At 62.8% G+C, this 17,253-nt stretch overlaps 1 protein-coding gene across 6 annotated transcripts in view; it reads left to right on the plus strand.

Annotated features, from left to right (window-relative positions):
* Window positions 1-13,509, plus strand: part of ACSF3 (acyl-CoA synthetase family member 3) — a 63,555-nt gene extending 50,046 nt beyond the window's left edge. For 4 of the 6 annotated variants that reach the window (XM_060288480.2, XM_030849459.3, XM_060288481.2 and 1 more), the window contains 3 exons: window positions 4,124-4,258; window positions 4,699-4,810; window positions 8,010-13,285. In XM_060288480.2, the coding sequence (XP_060144463.1) occupies window positions 4,124-4,258; window positions 4,699-4,810; window positions 8,010-8,157 (395 nt within the window). In that variant the 3' untranslated portion in view covers window positions 8,158-13,285. Of the gene's footprint in view, window positions 1-4,123; window positions 4,259-4,698; window positions 4,811-8,009; window positions 13,286-13,308 lie in introns of those variants that run through there. The other 2 variants (XR_011376947.1, XM_070044136.1) reach the window with 2 other exon arrangements.
* The last annotated feature ends 3,744 nt before the right edge of the window (window positions 13,510-17,253 follow it).

A 17,253-nucleotide genomic window follows, 5' to 3' on the forward strand; every position in this document is an offset into this window, starting at 1 on the left:
AGTGGGAAATTGGAGTCCGTTGTTCTGCGCTGGGCTTGTGGGTGCCTCGTGGTGCATCCAGACCAGGAGGATCGTGAGCCTTTTGCAGCCACGACTCGAGTGATCCTGGCCTGAGGGAGCCCCTGCTGGCGTGCACCACACGCGTGTGTGTGTGTGTGTGTGTGTGGCCGTCATGCGGGTTTGCACCGCCAGGCACAGACGCTAGCTGCTGTCTCTGTGATTGTCTGTCCCTTTGTTTTCTCTCTGCCAGTGTTTCCTCAGTAAGCTTCGTTCCCTTACAAACACGGACGAGAAGTATAAAATCTTCCCAGTTGTCATGTGACGAAGGCCCCAGGGTGGACCCAGGCGTGAGCTCCGTCCTCTTGCCCAGCCGCTCACTCAGAGCCATGCTGAGCTCTGATGTGGTTCTCCAGAAAGCAGTGCTTTTATTTTGACCAACAATAGTTAGGAATCAGGCAGCGTGTTGAAAGGAGGGCGCCCAGGGCTTCGTGTTAGGGGTGTGACAGCACATGTAGCTGGAGGTGGTCGACCCCTTCACGTCTGCTGACCGCGTACGACCAGAGCCCTGGGCAGGGCCCCCAGGCCCCCCAGGCCCCCCAGGCCGTGTGGTGTGGTCAGGCTGCCGATCCCGCCGGCCCCCGCCGCCCCGCGGGGCTTGGGCTCTGTGTGGAGGCGCCCTGTGAACAGGAGGCTGGGGCTGTGTCGCGGGCCTGTCTGCTGCTCGTCCCTTTGTTCCCCAGCGGTCGTCAAGAGCTTTTCCTCCATGTTCTTCTGAAACGCCGGGCTTTGTTGGAGTTAAGTCTCCGAGCCACCTGGAGTGGCTTCTGTGCGGACGGCGTGTCCCCATCCTGCGCGCTCCTGCTGGGCCTCTGCGCTGCCCTTTGTTTTTTGTTGTTGTTTGTTTTTCTGGGTTTGTTTGTTTGTTTGTTTGGCTGCACCAGGTCTTAGCTGTGGTGTGCAGGATCTTTAGTTGCGGCATGTGGGATCTAGTTCCCCAACCAGGGATCGAACCTGGGCCCCCTGCATTGGGAGCGCAGAGTCGTAACTACCGGACTGCCAGGAAAGTCCCTACGCTGCCTTTTGGCCGCTGTGTCTACCCTGGTTGGCCTCAGACCTCTGGGCAGAAGATCTTTGTTTTTATCAAGGTCCCATGTGCGCAGCTGGAAGGCTCCAGCGGTCTGTCTGGTTTGGGAAGAAGGACGCGTGGCCCTCGTACCCCAGCCGTGCCCATCTTGGCCACCTGGAGGCTGCCAGACGCCTGTGGACACACCGTTCAGGGTTGAGCCACGTGGGAGCCGCAGTGTTTCCCGAGGCGGGAGGGCCCATCTGTTCTGGCCTCCAGTCCTCCTGGGAGACCCCCCCGTGCTTGCCACCCACGCCAGTGCACAGCTCCCACCGGCCTCCTTTCTCCTTGTCGGCCACGTTCCCCAGGAGCCTCCTGAGGCTGGGCGGGTGGGAGGTGAGCTCTGGAGAGCTCGTGTCTGCCAGCGTCTTCGTCCTGGCTGGGCCGGGTACAGGAGTCTGGGCTAGAAATTGTCTTTACTGCTGTCAGGCCTCCACGTGTGCTGCCGGCTGCAGCTGCGTTATTCCTGGCGCGTCGTGACCTTTCCCCCCTTGAGGTCCTAGAGAATCTTCCCTTTGCACTGGGAGCCCTGAAGTCGACAGGCACGCACCCCGGGGGCTCTGGAGACCACGTCTTGTAATTCCGGGTGTTGATGGCTGATTTTCTCCCCTCTGATGCCCAGCAAGGGTCCGGGGGCTGAGAGCAAGAAGAGGGGGTGGGGAGGCCCAGCTACCGCTGCTCAGGGCCCATGGGCTCCCGTGTCGCCGTCCACCCTCCTCCGTCCGCAGAGAAGGACCGGCGGCCGTGCGCTGGGGGCCGGTGCCGCTGTTCCTCGCTCGGCCCGTCCTCGCCACCTCCTGCAGGGCGCCTGCCACCCTGGCCGTAACCCGCCTCACACAGCCTCCCTCCAGCCCGCGGGGTCTGTCCGCTTGCTTTCCAGCCGCCAGTTCCCTCACCATCACGCCCTCTCCTGTCTCCTGTGCATGGCTTTGTGCCTTGAAAACGACAGTTGCTGTTGATTTTACTCCAAGAGGGAGAGAACCAAGCTGTGTGCTCAGGCGAGGCTCTGCTCTGGGAGGTTGTCGTGTCTTCGTCTTCCTTCTAGCGTCTTCCTTGGCCTCCTGCACAGCCACGTGTGAGGGGCACAGAGCCGCTGGGGCCTCCTCCCTCCGTCTCCACGGGGCCCCTCCTGGGTCTTCTGTGTCTCGAATATCCCTCTGCCCTGCCCCCTCACGAGGACGTGTGTGATCACACTGAGGCCACCGGGTAGTCCAGGGTGGTGTTGACATCTGTCGGCGACCCTGCCTGACGGTGGTCCCGGGAAGCAGCAGGGCTCTCCCGCGGGGCTTTTCCTCACTCAGCACACAGACCCCCAGGCCTCCCCCGGGACAGTGTCCGTGTGTCCTCAGCGCCATCCCTACCACTGCGGTGCCTGGCTTTTCTCAGAGAAGATCCTAATTCTCACTGCTCTTCATCAGGCTGGGTGAGGGTCAGTATAAGAGCTGGTGACAGGAGACAGTGCAAGGAAGCCGCTGGAACTGTGAGCTGGTGCGTGGGGAGGGGCACCTGGAGATGCCACAGAAGTGATGTCTGAGCAGAGGGACAGTGAAGGGGATCGGGCAGATGGAGAACCAGATGCCGCAGATGGGGTAGCGGGTGTGAGCACCCCTGGGGTGAAGACCGTGGCTGGGGGCCCTGCCGTAGGGCGTGTGGGTGCAGCCGTGGGGAACTCTCACCCTGACTTAAGTTGGCGTCACACAGAGCAAAGAGGGTGCAGGCGACATGGCCAGAGGCCCTGAAGCCATGTCGGCCTTGGTATGGGCAATGGGGGCATCCCTGGCAGGACCAGGGCAGGGCAGTGACCCCCACCCCCAACACTGCTGGGTCTCTGGCCGGCGGAGGCCTGGCTGGGCCATTGGGTGCATTTAAGGGGCTGGTGTCCAGTGGTTGGGAAGCCGTCAGGAGACCCAGTGGCTGTCCAGTGTGGAGGGGACATGGCTGGAGCCGGGGCCACACAGCAGGAATGGGAGAGGGGCCCTGGTGGGCCTCATGGGATGGGGGCAGACTGCGTCCTGTCCCTGTGGCCCGCCTTTTACTCCACGCCTGCATCCTTGCCCGCCAGCCGGCCACCTGCTCCATCCCTCTGTCCGGAACACCTGCAGGAGCCCGGCTCCTGCTGCATCACAGCCCACCGCAGCCAGCCAGGCAGTGCCATCCATCATTTCCTAGGCTGGGACGCCCCGCGTGGCAGGTCGCCAGGAGTGTGAGCTGACGGAGGGGCCTCCTGCGCTGGACGGTGTGATGTATCATGAAGTATTGATGATTTATTCCAGCTACTCACCCGTGTGCAGCCTGGGGTGTGTGACAGCAGACGGTGAAGCATCAGCGCCGCTCGCAGAGTGCACGGTGGGCGTCCCCACGTGCACAGGCTCACACGTCCGTGCACACGTGTGTGTGCACCCTCACACTCAGCCCCACCCCCCCGACCGCAATGCCCTGTCTGGCGTGCGGCCCCGCCCTCACTGAGCTCGTCGCCCCCCCCACCCCCGCTCAGGTCTCTAGCGCCTCCTGAGGTGGGACCGCGTGGGTCCTTAGCTGGGCAGGGCTCCCGCCAGGACCACGTCCAGGAGAAGTGGGAGGGGAAGCCCCGGCGCTGAGCATGGCGGGTGGGGGGGCGGGGTCCGTCCCTCCTGCCAGACCCCCATGTGACACGGCGTATGGCCCAGAGCCCTGTTGGGAAAGGGCCTGCTGTGGCCAGGACCCCAGGGAGGCCCTGAAGCTCTTCTTTCCTGCCTCCGTGGCCCTGGGCTGTTTCACGGGGGTCCTGCCTGGCCCTGTGGGACGCCGCCACCTGCCTCGGGGCAGGGCCACGGAGGCGTCTGGCGTGGCGTCATGCGAGGTCCCAGCCGTCCGCCTGCTGCTTGCTGCCTCGTCCCAGAAAGGCGTTGACGCTCCCAGATGCGGGGCCCACACGTGCCGGGGAGGGTGGCACTCACGTGCGTGTGCAGCGCCCACTGCGGCCGAGCCAGGTGCCTCCCACCGACCCGAGCCTCTCCCCAGGTGACACGGCCGTGTTCAAGGACGGCAACTACTGGATCCGCGGCCGCACGTCCGTGGACATTATCAAGAGTGGCGGCTACAAGGTCAGCGCCCTGGAGGTGGAGCGGCTCCTGCTGGCCCATCCCAGCATCACGGGTGAGCGGCCAGGTGCCCGGACCCTGACCTCTGGATGACACAGCTGCACTCGGCCACCCGGGCTGTCTCGGGACCAGTCCAGATGTGTCTTCCTGTGTGTGTGTTGTTGACAAAACGGGGACCAGGTACCCATGAGGGGGCACAGCACCAGGGCCTGCCTCCCATCCCCTCCCCACCCCTCCCCACAGTCGGCCTGGTCCCCCGCCCCCCGCCTGGGTCCAGGCTGGCCAGGTGCAGGCCGGGACCCCGTGCTCAGGAGTGGTGGCGTCCTGGGACGTCCTGGCCCCTCAGAGGCTCCGTATCCCCTGTCTCTGGCCACTAGGCGGGCTTCCCTGGGGCGGCGGGTCCCAGGTGTTTCCCGCAGGTGCCCGCTGCCCTGCAGCCTGCGGTGCTCGCCCTCTTGTGCTTCTGAGGTCCCCCACCCTCTTCTTTCTCCACAGACGTGGCTGTGATCGGAGTTCCAGATGTGACGTGGGGCCAGCGGGTCACCGCAGTGGTGACCCTTCAAGAGGGACACTCGCTGTCTCACAGGGAGCTCAAAGAGTGGGCCAGGTGAGGGCCGGGCGGGTGGGCGGGGTCTCGGGCTGGGGGCTGAGGGCCAGGTGACGTGGTCCTGTAGGAGCTGCGCTCCCCGCACCACACACACGCACACACACACGCATACGCGCACACGCACACACATACATGCACACATACACACTCATACGCGCGTGCAAAGGGCCCCAGGGAAGCTGTGTTGTGACGATGGGAGCAGATGCAGGACCCTGACCCCTGACTCAGGTGTAAGCTTCCGAGGCCGGGTCAGAGGTGGACGGGGTCCCATGGTGAGTGAGTGCGTCCCCTCCTGGGTGTAGGAGGAGCCTTGTCAGGGAAGGTCCGTTCCCAGGAGCTGAGCTCAGAGCCATCCCGATGGGACCCCAGGGCGTGGGCTGAGCAGGCTCCGGGCGCTGCTGGGCCCGAAGCACGTGCAGAGCGCAGGGCATCACACGGGCCCCTGGGCGCCGCTGCTGGCCCCAGGCCAGAGCTCAGAAAGGAGCTGTGAGTTACATCCCCAAGGCCTTTATTTTAGATCCAAGAGGTCCCTCCTTCTGGTCCTCTCTCCCCACACCCCCTACCCGACTTGCCTCCTCCTCTGCACTGAAGATATTTGTGGCTCAGCCACCGTGATTTCACAAACAGGAGGAATCCTTGTTTATCAGGGCAGCACAGCTGGGCGATTAGATTCCCCTGGATTTGCAAAATCACAGTGGGAACTTTGCAGTTTCACAAAGGCACGAAGAAGATTCTAGTCGGCTTTGCCGCTTTGGTTAAGCAGTTGCTTTGTTAAAGAAAGAACCTGCCATCCTGTGCTGAGAGCAGGTCTCCTGGGCCACGCCTGGGGCTCCCGTCGTCCCCTCACCGCAGGGGCCCGGCTGGGGCAGCGCTGCGCTGTGTGCTGAGGCTTTGGGTCCCTGGGGAGATGCTCCCAGCAGGGCGGGCCTGGGGCGGGTGGTCAGCCTGCAGTCTCCACGCGGCCGGTTCCCTGGGCTTTGTGTCCTCCCACGGGGCGGTCACTGGACAGTGACCCCGCGGCTGCCCACGCCCTGGAGGGAGAGCAGGGACCTTCCTTTCAGAGCGCAGGGCCGGCTCCGCCCCCTCATGGGGGGAGTGGGGGAGGGGCCTCCGAGCTTTCAGACGTTGGCTCAGCGAAGCTGCTTTTTCTTTCTGTGTCCTGTTCGTTGCCATTTGGGGGGTCTTTTTTAAAGGGCGTTGTTTTTTTAATAATGTCTTCCCTTTTGCTGCCATTTTTTTCATTTCTGAAGATTCTTGAATCTTACAAGACCGCCAAGCAAAGGGCTGTCCTACGTCCTGCTGCAGACCCGGCGCTGTGCTCCTAGCCGAGTTGGGGGGGGGCTGGCACCCCCGCCCCAGCTCAGGCACCGCGACACTTGGAGGGGCCGGCGTGGCCTCTGGGCTCGGTGGCAGCACCACGTTCCCGGTCTGGGACGTGGCCCGCCCACCAAACTGTCCAGTTGCAGTGGCCCACGTGGGGCTTACACGCCGGGGATAATTCAGAAATCCGGTGTCCAGATGGCGCAGGTGCTGCTGTCCGATCAGACCGTGGAGGGGAGATGCTGCTGGGCCCCCGGGCCACCTCCCTTCCCCACGGGGCTGAGCGGTGGAGCTGAGGCCGCCGCTGCCCACGGGGCTTTTCCCACAGGGAAGCTGGCTCTGTAACAAACCACTCAGCCCTGCTGTGCTCCTGCCCAGGGCTTCAGTTGGCCTGGGAGCTGCTCTGACAGTTTCCTATGAGACCAGTTGCTAAGCTGACGCCCCTCGTAGGAGAACAGGGTTTGTTCTCAGAATCCGCGGGTCTGCAGGCTTTAGGGTGCGTCCCTCTACGTCCTCAGCTTCTGCTTCTTCGTGGTGGCTGTGAGTTAGGCTTCCGGCTGTGTGTCCTGCCTTTGCTGTGACCCCACCCCGCCTGTGCGCTGTCGTCCTACCTTTTATGTCGTTACAAGCCCCACTTTTTGTTCAAACGGTTATCTCTTAAGGAGGATTCACGAATAAGGAAGATGACACGTATCCTGTCTGGCACTCTCCCCCCATGGCGGCCCCTCCCACCACAGACCCTCAAGTGTGGGGAGTGGGTCAGCTGCTGGGGACCCCAAGCTCCTGTGTCTGAAGCCTTTAACTTCATCTTCATCCTTGAAGGAGACCTTCTCCGGGTTTGGGCTTCTAGACAGACGGGGTTTCCTTTTCCTTCGTGCTCCACTCCCACCTCACCTACTCTTCACGCAGGGCCTGCATCCTTGCGGCTGCCCCTTGACCCGCTCCACGCTGGTGGGCGGAGAGGAGGTGGGTGCCGCCTGGGAGGCGGTGCTGTGCCGCGGGGGGCGGGGAGCGGGTGTCCCTGGGGGAACCTCCGTGACCTTTGGCCCGGGGCAGGTGATTTGCGCCAGAGCTGCCCCGAGGTAACAGCGTTTCTCTCCATCTGTGGGCAGGTGGATGTAGGCACCAGCTACTGAGGCCAAGGGATGGGGTTTCTCTGCCCGCCCTCGCCGGCCCCTTGCTGCACACGTCCCGAGTGGCCAAGGCTGTCCCTACTCCTGCGGGCTCCGAGCAGACTTCGTGGTGCTGCTGTCCAGAGCCCCACTGCCCAATGCCCCGCTGTCTGCGTCACTGGCAGCAGCCACAGGAGCCTTTGTGGGCCAGGAGGCCACGATGGGTGGCCCCTCTCCCCACCACCCCAGGCAGCATCCTGTGCACCTGCTGGTTCCGTATTGAAGGGCCCCACGTGCGGCCCTCGAGCAAGGAGCAGGCAGCTCTGCTCAGGAGAAGCCTGGGCGTGGTGTGCAGAGCTGCCTGGGGCTGGGCCCGCCACGTGGCCGTTCACAGGAGGGAGCATTGTCTAACGGTGCTCCTCTTGGGGTGCGGCTGCAGGCCAGCTGCTGGACCCAGATGGCTCTGGGGTGGGAGGGTGGCTCCAGCCGGCGTGTGTGGTCATAGCACCCAGGGGTCTGTGAGGTGCCCACCCACCTCCCCCAGCTGTCCAGCCAGGGCTGCAGTGGATGGGCCGCGAGGTAGGACCAGTTCTTTCCAGCTCAGGGGCTCCGGGGCGGGGTCTCGGGAGGCCTGGCCCTGGGTGAGGCTCACCCTCTCCCCCAGTGGGCAGAGGGGCGTCTCCATGCCCAGGACCAGGCCCCGACCTGCTGCAGAGGCGCCACCCGCGCCCGTGGCTCCTGGCCTCAGGCCTGGCCTGTCTCTGCAGTGGTGTCCTGGCCCCGTACGCGGTGCCCTCGGAACTCCTGCTGGTGGAGGAGATCCCGCGGAACCAGATGGGGAAGGTCAACAAGCAAGACCTTGTCCGGCAGCTCTACCCGCGCGACTGGGCTGCCCCCGAGACTGGGCGCCAGTGAGCCGGCTTCCTGCCTGGCCACGCCTGACCGGAAGGAAACCGCCTCGTGCCCTCTGTCCCCGCCTCGTGGCCATGGCACACCGCACAGCTCCATGTGCTCTGCAGTCCCCGCCTCCCAGGTCCCCGCGGGTCTGGAGGTGTCACCGGGGAAGCAGGTCTCCCTGGAGACTCAATAAAGGCTCCACAGAGAAGCAGACACCTGTCCTGCGCTCCTTCCCAGGGCCTGCGTGGTCCCCGCCCACGGCACAGGGAGGGCCCGGTCTGCACGCGTGTGCACGGTGCACAGGGCGGGGGTCTCTCTGGTGGACACGGACGATGGTCCTGGGCGTCCAGGGGAGGGCGTTTCCCACCACACGAGCACCTTGCTGGGGTGTCCGGCACCTGTAGCCCTGGCAGAGGCTCTCTAGGCCTTCAGGGCCAGGGACGCAGCTCATGTGACCAGAGGACCCTCGGCCCCCAGAGGGGGCCTCCTGGACCAGGGGTCGGCACACTCTGGGACGGGCCAGGGGGCCAGTATTGGGCTCTGGGGCCAGTGTTCTTGTCGAGGCCGCAGCCCGGGCCCCACAGACCTCCCTCCCCTCCCCTGTACTGCTCCCTCCACGACACCCCCTGCCCCCGTTGGTCTTTGGATGTCTCCCTCTCCTTCCCAGACCCCCCCACACCTGCCCCTGCTGCCCGGCCCCCAGGCTCCCTGCCCTCCCCAGCCAAGGGCAGAGGCGCCCTTGGAGGCCCAGGTGTCGTGGGGAGGATGGGCGGAAGCCAGGACAGAGCCGAGGACCTGGTGGGCAGCACGTGGGGGCCAGGGCTGCTCCCCCACCCTGTGCGCACGGCCTGTGACTCCGCGAGGCCGGCCCTGGGCACGGCGTTTGCTCGGAGGAACGTCCACCCCAGCGCCCTCCTGCCCGAGCCCTGGACACGCACTGGTCACCCGCCTGTGCAGCAGGCCAGACTTCCGGGCTTGGCGCTGGCCCGCAGCCCAGTACTCTCAGGGCAGCACCGGACACTGTGGCTCCTGCTGTCCTCGTGTCCTGGGACCTGGGGACCACGAGCTCCTGGGAAGAATCAGTTCCCACGTCCCCAGATCTTTACCTCATCCCACTGGTTTGACTCTGTCTGTCTTGATACTGAAAATGTGATTCCTGAAAACGTTCACGCCATCATCTGCCTTCTGCTATCGTCTGTACAAAATACTTTCCGAAGAATAATGGTCATCTTTGACCGAGAACAAGACCGGCCTGGGACGCTGACAGGCTCTTAGACCACGTCCCTCAGGATGCAGAACGTGGCCTGGCCCCTGCCCAACCTGCCTCCTCGGCGCCCTCGGGCCAGGTCCATCCTCTGCCGCTCCTCACGTGGGTCCAGCCCAGCCTGGCGGGGGCCCTGGCCTGGCCCTGGAGACAGACAGAGACCCACTTGCTAAGCCAGCATGGCTGAAGGTCCCGAGGCTTTGGGAAAGTTCCCGGGGCTGGAAATGCCTCAGCCTGGCGGCTCCGTGTTGCCCTGCGCTCGACTCCCAAACCAAAGCCAGGGGCGGGCACCCTGGGCTCTGTCAAACCCGTAGTGCTTGGATCTCGCTTGGCTGGCCTCCTGGGCACAGCGGGAATGGACATGTTGAGAGGCAGTGGGAAGATAAGGGCGCCTGGCAGGGGCTGCTCCTCGGACGCCGCTCCCTCGGGGGCAGGGGGAAGGTCCGCGGTGGAGGGTCCGCACCTGCCACGTCCCTCCCTCCGGACATAAACCTGCCGGGTGTTCAAGGCTCTGCTGCCGTCTGCCTGCATTTATTCCCCAGAGCTCAGCATCCGCGTGAGATGCGCAGAGGGCCCGCTGAGGAGACCCCGGGGGTCGGGCGGGCGGGCTTGAAACGGCCGCAGAAATGTCAGGGCTGACACCGCGACACCTCAGGGCCCACGCGCCCCCTGCGCCACCCCCCGCCCCGCCCCCCTGTTCTGTGACGTGAGGCTGCTGCCCCCTCAGGGCTCCGCCCGAGGACGGAGGCCTGAGCTCCCCGTGGGAGCCAAGGTGGGCAGCTGCCCGCTGGACCCTGTGCTGTGAGGGGGCGGAGCCCAGGGAGGGCGTGGCGAGGAGGAAGGGGGAGCCCAGGCCCCACGAGCGACGACAGCCCATCTCGGGGAGGCCCGGACCAGTGTCCCCGGACAGAGAGCCCACCCCAGGGCTGGTCGGGAGCGTGGACGCCACAACAGCAGGGCTGTCCCAAGGGAGCCGGGCCTGCCTCTGCCGGTGCCTGAGGTCCCCCAGACGCCCTCGGATGCTGGGACCACCCGTGAGGCCCCCAGAGTTGTCCACGTCCTGGCCCCCTACGCAGGCCCAGTGTCACCCCCGTGGAGAGGGGCAGGAGCGCAGTAACGCGCAGCCCTTGGCACGCGGCCATTGCTGCGCGCCTAGTTACTAGGCGACGGTTACCGCGAGACCGCTGACGCGGGCTGTTCAGAGCGGTGGTTAGCGGTCCCGCTAGGCCGGCGGTCGGCGGGGCGGCGGGCCTCCGGTGCGGAGCGAGGTAAGAGGCGGATGGCGGCCTTCTCTCCGGGGCTCTCCAGACCCTCCGGCCTCGGGCTGGCGGCTGGCGGGTGAGCTGAGGGCCTGGGCACAGGCTGGGGGTATGCCCTGCAGGGCTCCGCAGCCCTCGCCAAGGCCGCCCACTGGCGGGGCGGAGGCCTTGAGGCGGCCGTGAACCTCTCCGGGGGGGGGGGTTGGCTCTGCCTCCTTCATTGCGAGCAGGCTGGCTGACTCTTCACACGTTCTCTTGCCCGCGTGGTCTCCAGCAGGATTGCTAAGGGGGCTGCTGGGGTAGAGAGCTGGTCATTCTTTCACTGCTTACTTCTTCATTCTTACTTCTTTTCATCTAGGAAAAGAATCAGCGCAGTAGACAAGGCGAGGTGTGCGTTCAGGAGAGCACAAGTCAGGAGTTACTTTCAGTTGCCTGGTGATCTCATTCCTATAATTAGGTTCTTTTAAGTGTAGAGGGGACAGAAGTGGGCAAACAGGAAAGGGGGGAAAGGGCTGCTTTCCGTGTGCCAAACATCTGAAAAACTCTGAATCCCGACGCGCTTCTCACGGGGGCGTTTGGATGTGAGACTGGGCCCATCTTACTTAGGGCTCGGAAGGAGGTGGAGGTGGGCCCTGGGACCCTCAGGGCCGGCAGCCTCCTCGGGCCGGGCTGTCTTTGGTGACCAATTTGGGCTCTTCAGTGGTTACTGGTTTATTCAAACTCGTTACTTCCATTTGATGACCTGGGATCTTCTGTAAAACCGTGCACTTCATCCAGGTTCCAGGTTTATTTGCACAGTCCCTTATCAATCTTGCCTGTGCATCTGGTTAAAGTACCCTTTTGTTTAGCTTCTCCTTTCCTGGTGGCTGGCTGGACCCGCCCTCACGGGCCTCCACCTAGCTGTTCTCCTAACGCCCACCTGGGCACCCCCGTCCTCACCCGGCTCCAAACTCCGGGTCCTTTCTTCTTTGACTTAATTTCTTAAACCGGGAGTGACTGGAGCACGTTGTCTGCTCCCTGTTTCCCCACTGGCCAAGGGGTTCCTGAGCTTTGGAACTTGAGGCCCTCCTGTGCCCCTACACAGCGGCTTTTCTTTCCCCAGGAGGCAGCTCTTCCTTTGATATTCCAGTTCTAGGTGCCCAGGCCCCGCTTATACCTTATTATTATCTATTCTGATGGATTGTGACTTGCGTTTTCCTGTTAAATCACACGTTCTCTGAGATCAGTACCGCTATCCGGCTTCTGGGGTTGGTATTTATTTATTTATTTATAATTAATTATTTTATTTATTTATCTCTGGCTGCGTTGGGTCTTCGTTGCTGCGCGCGGGCTTTCTCTAGTCGCAGCGAGCGGGGGCTACTCTTCGTTGCGGTGCGCAGGCTTCTCATTGCGGTGGCTTCTCTTGTTGTGGCGCACTTGCTGTAGGCGTGCGGGCTTCAGTAGTTGTGGTGCGTGGGCTCAGTAGTTGTGGCTTGTGGGCTCTAGAGTGCAGGCTCAGTAGTTGTGGCGCATGGGCTTTAGTTGCTCCATGGTATGTGGGATCTTCCCAGACCAGGGCTCAAACCCGTGTCCCCTGCATTGACAGGCGGATTCCCAACCACTGCACCACCAGGGAAGTCCCTGGGGTTGGTATTTAAATGGTCCATCCCTGGGTTCCTTCATCCCACTCCCACCCACCCCCATGTGGCTTTGCTCTCTCTTGTGAGCAGCACAGCTGGATCTGGTGTTTTAAACTCCTGTCTCTCTTTTTTAAAAAAAATATTTATTTATTTATTATTTCTGGCTGCGTTGGGTCTTTGTTGCTGCACGCGGGCTTTCTCTAGTTGCGGCGAGTGGGGGCTACTCTTCGTTGCAGTGTGCGGGCTTCTCATTGTGGTGGCTTCTCTTGTTGTGGAGCACAGGCTCTAGGTGCGTGGGCTTCAGTAGTTGTAGCACACAACCTCAGTGGTTGTGGCTTGCGGGCTCTAGAGCGCAGGCTCAGTAGTTGTGGCACACGGGCTTAGTTGCTCCGCGGCATGTGGGATCTTCCTGGACCAGGGCTCGAATCCGTGTCCCCTGCATTGGCAGGCGGATTCTTAACCACTGCGACAGAAGTCCCTCTGTCTCTCCTTCAGTGGGCAAATGTAGTCCATTTATTATGATTATTGATGTCTTTAGACTTATTTCTACAATCCCCATTTGCATTTTCTGCCACCACCTTAGGGATATGGCATTTGTTGTTTTGCCTTCTGTTTCATTGTATTGATAAACTTCTTGGGACTTTCCTAGCGGTCCAGTGGTTAAGACTTCGCCATCCAATGCAGGGGATGCGGGTTCGAGCCCTGGTTGGGGAGCTAAGATCCCACATGCCTCATGGCCAAAAAGCCAAAATATAAAACAGAAGCAATATTGTAACAAATTCCGTAAAGACTTAAGAAAATTCTGTACTCTTTTCTTTTTGCTTATTTGGAAATTATAAACTAAATTTCTGTTCTTTGAGCGCCTTAAAACGTTTAGATACTTGCTACAAAGTCTAAGTTGTTCGCAGTAATGCAGCACGGGGCTCCCCTACGGCTGGGATGAGGCTCCCAATACCTGCTCCTCTGCCATCTTTTTTTTTTTTTTTTTTTAATCTTTATTTATTTATTTTTTGGTCATGCCGTGCAGCATGTCGGATCTTCGTTCCCCGACCAGGTATCGACCCGGCGCCCCCTGCAGTGAGAGCTTGGAGTCTTAACCAGTGGACCGCCAGGGAAGTTCCTCCTCCGCGGTCTTGATATCTCTGTAGCATTTCAGTTTTGTTTTGTTTTGGACACAAAAATTAATAGGCTTTGTTTTCACGGTCAATCATTAAATTTACTGACATGTGATCAACTTCTTGGCTCACCGGATTTCATTTTAATGAATAATTCTCTGCAGTAGCTGTTTCAGTAACCGCCGCGGAAGGTGTAGGTGAGTCTCTACTTTTTCTCACTCTCGAATGACAGGCTGTCTGGGCATAAGACGCGGCGCTGCTCCTCCGTGCCGGAGAGGTTTTCTTTGTCCTCAAGGCCAGTAAGTGTCTGCCTCACTCCCACGCCCCCAGGACAGAGCCCCTAGGGCCTGGGGCAGGGGCAGGGCCAGAGCACTTCTGGAAAGGTCGCGGGACCGGGGAGAGGACTGGCCAGAGGGGGAGCCAGAGCGCACTCGAGTCTGGAAGGTCGGGGTTCCAGCTCAGCAGCCTGGATGGAGAGCGTGGGGGGAGGAGCGGGGGCTCGGGGGCACCTGCAAGGTGCGCACAAGCTCCCAGCATTCAGGAGAGATCCGGGCATTAGGACCAAGGAGAGTGGCTGAAACGTGCGATTCTCCCCAGAGAAGCGAGGAGGCCGCAGGCTGGGCGAGGCCGGCGCTTCAGCCCCCGGCCTGTGCAGGCCTCTCCCTGGCCGTCCTGCCCAGGCCCTCTGTCTGGAGGAGAAAGGCCGGCAGGAAGGGCCCAGGCTCCTGAGCCCCCCAGCCCGCATCTTCCTCCTCAGCCCGCCCCTGGAGAGGGACGCACGGCGGGCCCAGGAGAGCCTGCGCGTGGGCGGTGCCTGCTGAGTGCGCCTCCCCCGCGCACAGGGGTGGAGGGGACCGGAGAGGCAGCAGCGTGTCTGTTACAGCGCCCGATCTAATCTGAACGGCCATTAACGTGATTTATGCGGCTGCTCGGGGTTCTTTGCTCCCAAATTTGTCACCAGCTCCCTTGATGTTGATTGAGAGACAGTGGTGCTGGTGCCCAGTGGGGCGGGCTGCGGAATGCGCGGGGGCTGCGCTGCCTGGGCGGGCTTGGGGACACGTTCCTTCTGGAGCCCCCCTGGGGCCCCACATGTCCCCCTCCCCTGCCAGCACCCCTCCACCCCTCCCAGCTCTCACCCACTCTGACTGGGGAGGTGCCAAGGAGCAGCTGTGTTGGTGGAATCTCTGGGCCGCATGGGAAGAGCCATGAGGCAGATGAGGGGGGCGGTTGTCCTGCAGCCCCCAGGAGCCAGCAGTGCTGGGAGACAGCCCCCCGCCTCCCCTCCCCTCCCCCCAGACCAGGAAAGACCAGCCCCTGGGCGGCCTCATTTGCCCGGAGCCCATCACCCCAGCTTCTTCCAGACAAGGACCCTCCGCAGCCCGGGCCATGCACCAGGGTGCAGATGTGACTTGGCGCGTGAGGGCTGTGACGTGATGTGTGTGCAGGACACAGGCTCACTGAGGCCTCTCCTACGGCCCCAGGAGCCCCAAATCCAAACCGAGAGCTGCCAGGTCCCAGGCAGCTCCGCGGGTCTCCCCGAGGACATTCCTGCATGCCCTGCTCCACCAGTTACTGCCGGGGCCCACGGGCACAGGCTGCCCCCCAGGCCAGCTGGGAGTGAAGACGCTGGTGAGTGGGTGATGATGGAGGCCCAGGCTGGTGTGCACGCCCTGTGGGGCTCTCGCACCCGCTGCAGGACCTGTGCCTGCCCTCCCTGATCCCAGCTCAGGCACAGCCGGCACAGCCTCCTCTACTGGTCCTCAGCGCCCTGAGACCCTGGGATGAGCAGGATGGGGGCCTACATCCCTGCCCTGGAGTCTTGGGGTGCATGCGTGCCTGGGTGCCCTGGCCCCGGCCCACGTTGGTGAAGGTTTTTACTGCAGTGGGTTTTTCCATGAAAGCCACCCTCTGGGGGTGACAGTTATGCTTACAAATTGCCTTCAAGCTTGACCACCCGAGCCCAGAGACCTCTGTTTTCTGCCCTGCCTGAACCCCCGTCAGTGTGGCCAGGCCTGCGCCCCTGAACCTCGCGGGTCCTTGCCGTGGCCCGGGGCCTGGACGGCCCTCAGGAACTCGGGATTCCGGCGGGGCAGCCTGGCTCGGCCAACGAAGGTGCCACCTGGCCGAGGCCATGCCCCCAGACCTCAGGGCCAGCACGTGGGAGGACCAGACCACTGCCTCTGCCCGGCCTTCCCTGGAGCCACACTGCCCTCTGCTGGTGCCTCCGGGCATGGCGGGAGCCGCTAGGACCCCTGGTCTCCTGCTGCTCCGGTGCCTGGCGGGACCCTCCATCCCCCGAGTCAGGGCTGCTGGGCAGGAAGGGACCCCGGCCCCAGCATGTGGGGGCTTGGAGCTCAGGTACAGCCCTGGGGCAGGCTGGGACAGAGTCTGCCGCCCCAGGGCCTCCAGCCCGGCTTCCGGTTCTCATGGCCGCCGGGCCGGTGGGGGCCGCCGGTACACCCAGCTTCTCTTCTGTCTCTGTCCATCTGTCTGTCTGTCCGTCCGTATTTTTGAGCACCCAAGACTTTAGAAGCGTAGTTTGAGAATGACTGTTCCGTGGTGGTGGTGGGGGGCGCCCATCACCGGGCTGCTGAACAGGCAAGGCCCCCAAACCTGCCGGCAGCCCAGACCTCTGCTGTCCTGAGAGGCCCCGCCCGGCTGTGCCCTGGCCACCAGAGGACCCAGGCAGTGACACTCTGCACTCCCCACGCTCCAGCCCACCCCACCATCCCCTCTGACCCTGGGACCCATTTAAGGGACAGGAAACCCTCTGCAGGGCCCCACTGCTCCATCCAAGCCATGGGGGCCAGGCGGGGATTCAGGGCCCCTCCAGATCCGCCCCACGTTTGCCTGCCTCCACTGAGGACCCCCGCTCGTGCCGCTTCATCACATTAGGGTCTGTCGGTGCCTGACTCCCCTGGGAGGGCAGACTTATGAGGGCTGATGCCCCAGGGCCTGGAAGGGGCCTGGCACAGGGGAACTGCGGAAGGAGGGAGGGATGGGAGTGGGGAGGAGGGGAGGGAGAGGTTGTGGGGGAGTGTCTGCCTCCACCCAGCCTCTCTCCTGACCTCCAGACCGGGCTTGAACTTGGAAAGGGCGTGGGACCTGAAGCCAGTTGCCCAGGCTCCTGGCCAGGCCTCACCTGTATTGGCCGTGTCACCTTGGCCTCTGGGTCCTTGCCTGGTAAAATGAGGCCCCAGAGGGACAGTCCACGTGTGGGGTGAGATCAGTGCCTGGGCCTCCCGGAGCACACTGCTACCCTTGACTGTGGTTACCTGCGGCTACCCACTGGGCACCTCCCCCCGGATGAGCACAGGCACCCAGTTCATATCTACGAGGACCCTGTGCTCCGCCCAGGCCAATGCCTCGTGTCTGGGTCACGTCCTTCCTGTTCGGTCCTCCTGAACCCCCAGGCATTCTGCTCCCTCCCTTCTGTGTCTCATCCTGGACATGGGAGCCTGAACCCCGGGCGCGCAGCCCGAGAAGTTGCGTTCACCTGGCCGTCCCCTGGCCACACGGCGCTAGCTGACCCTCGCCTGCACAATGGGTGTGTGCATGGGAGCCCCGGGTGGGCTGTGCTGGGGCGCGGGGTCATGCGATTATCCCAGTGAGCCCAGCGAGCAAACGCCTGCTGAATACCAGCTGAGTGGCCCAGGTGCTCACCCGGCCACACCGCCAGAACAGTTACTGCAGACTTAGCGGCTGAAACACCACAGCTTTATCTCACTGTTTCTTTTTTTTTTTTGGCTGCGTTGGGTCTTTATTGCGGTGCGCGGACTTCTCCTTGCAGTGGCTTCTCGTTGCAGAGCACGGGCTCTAGGCACGCGGGCTTCAGTAGTTGTGGCACGTGGGCTCTA

Source organism: Globicephala melas, chromosome 19 (genome assembly GCF_963455315.2).
Source record: "Globicephala melas chromosome 19, mGloMel1.2, whole genome shotgun sequence".
In the NCBI taxonomy this organism is placed as follows: domain Eukaryota; kingdom Metazoa; phylum Chordata; class Mammalia; order Artiodactyla; family Delphinidae; genus Globicephala; species Globicephala melas.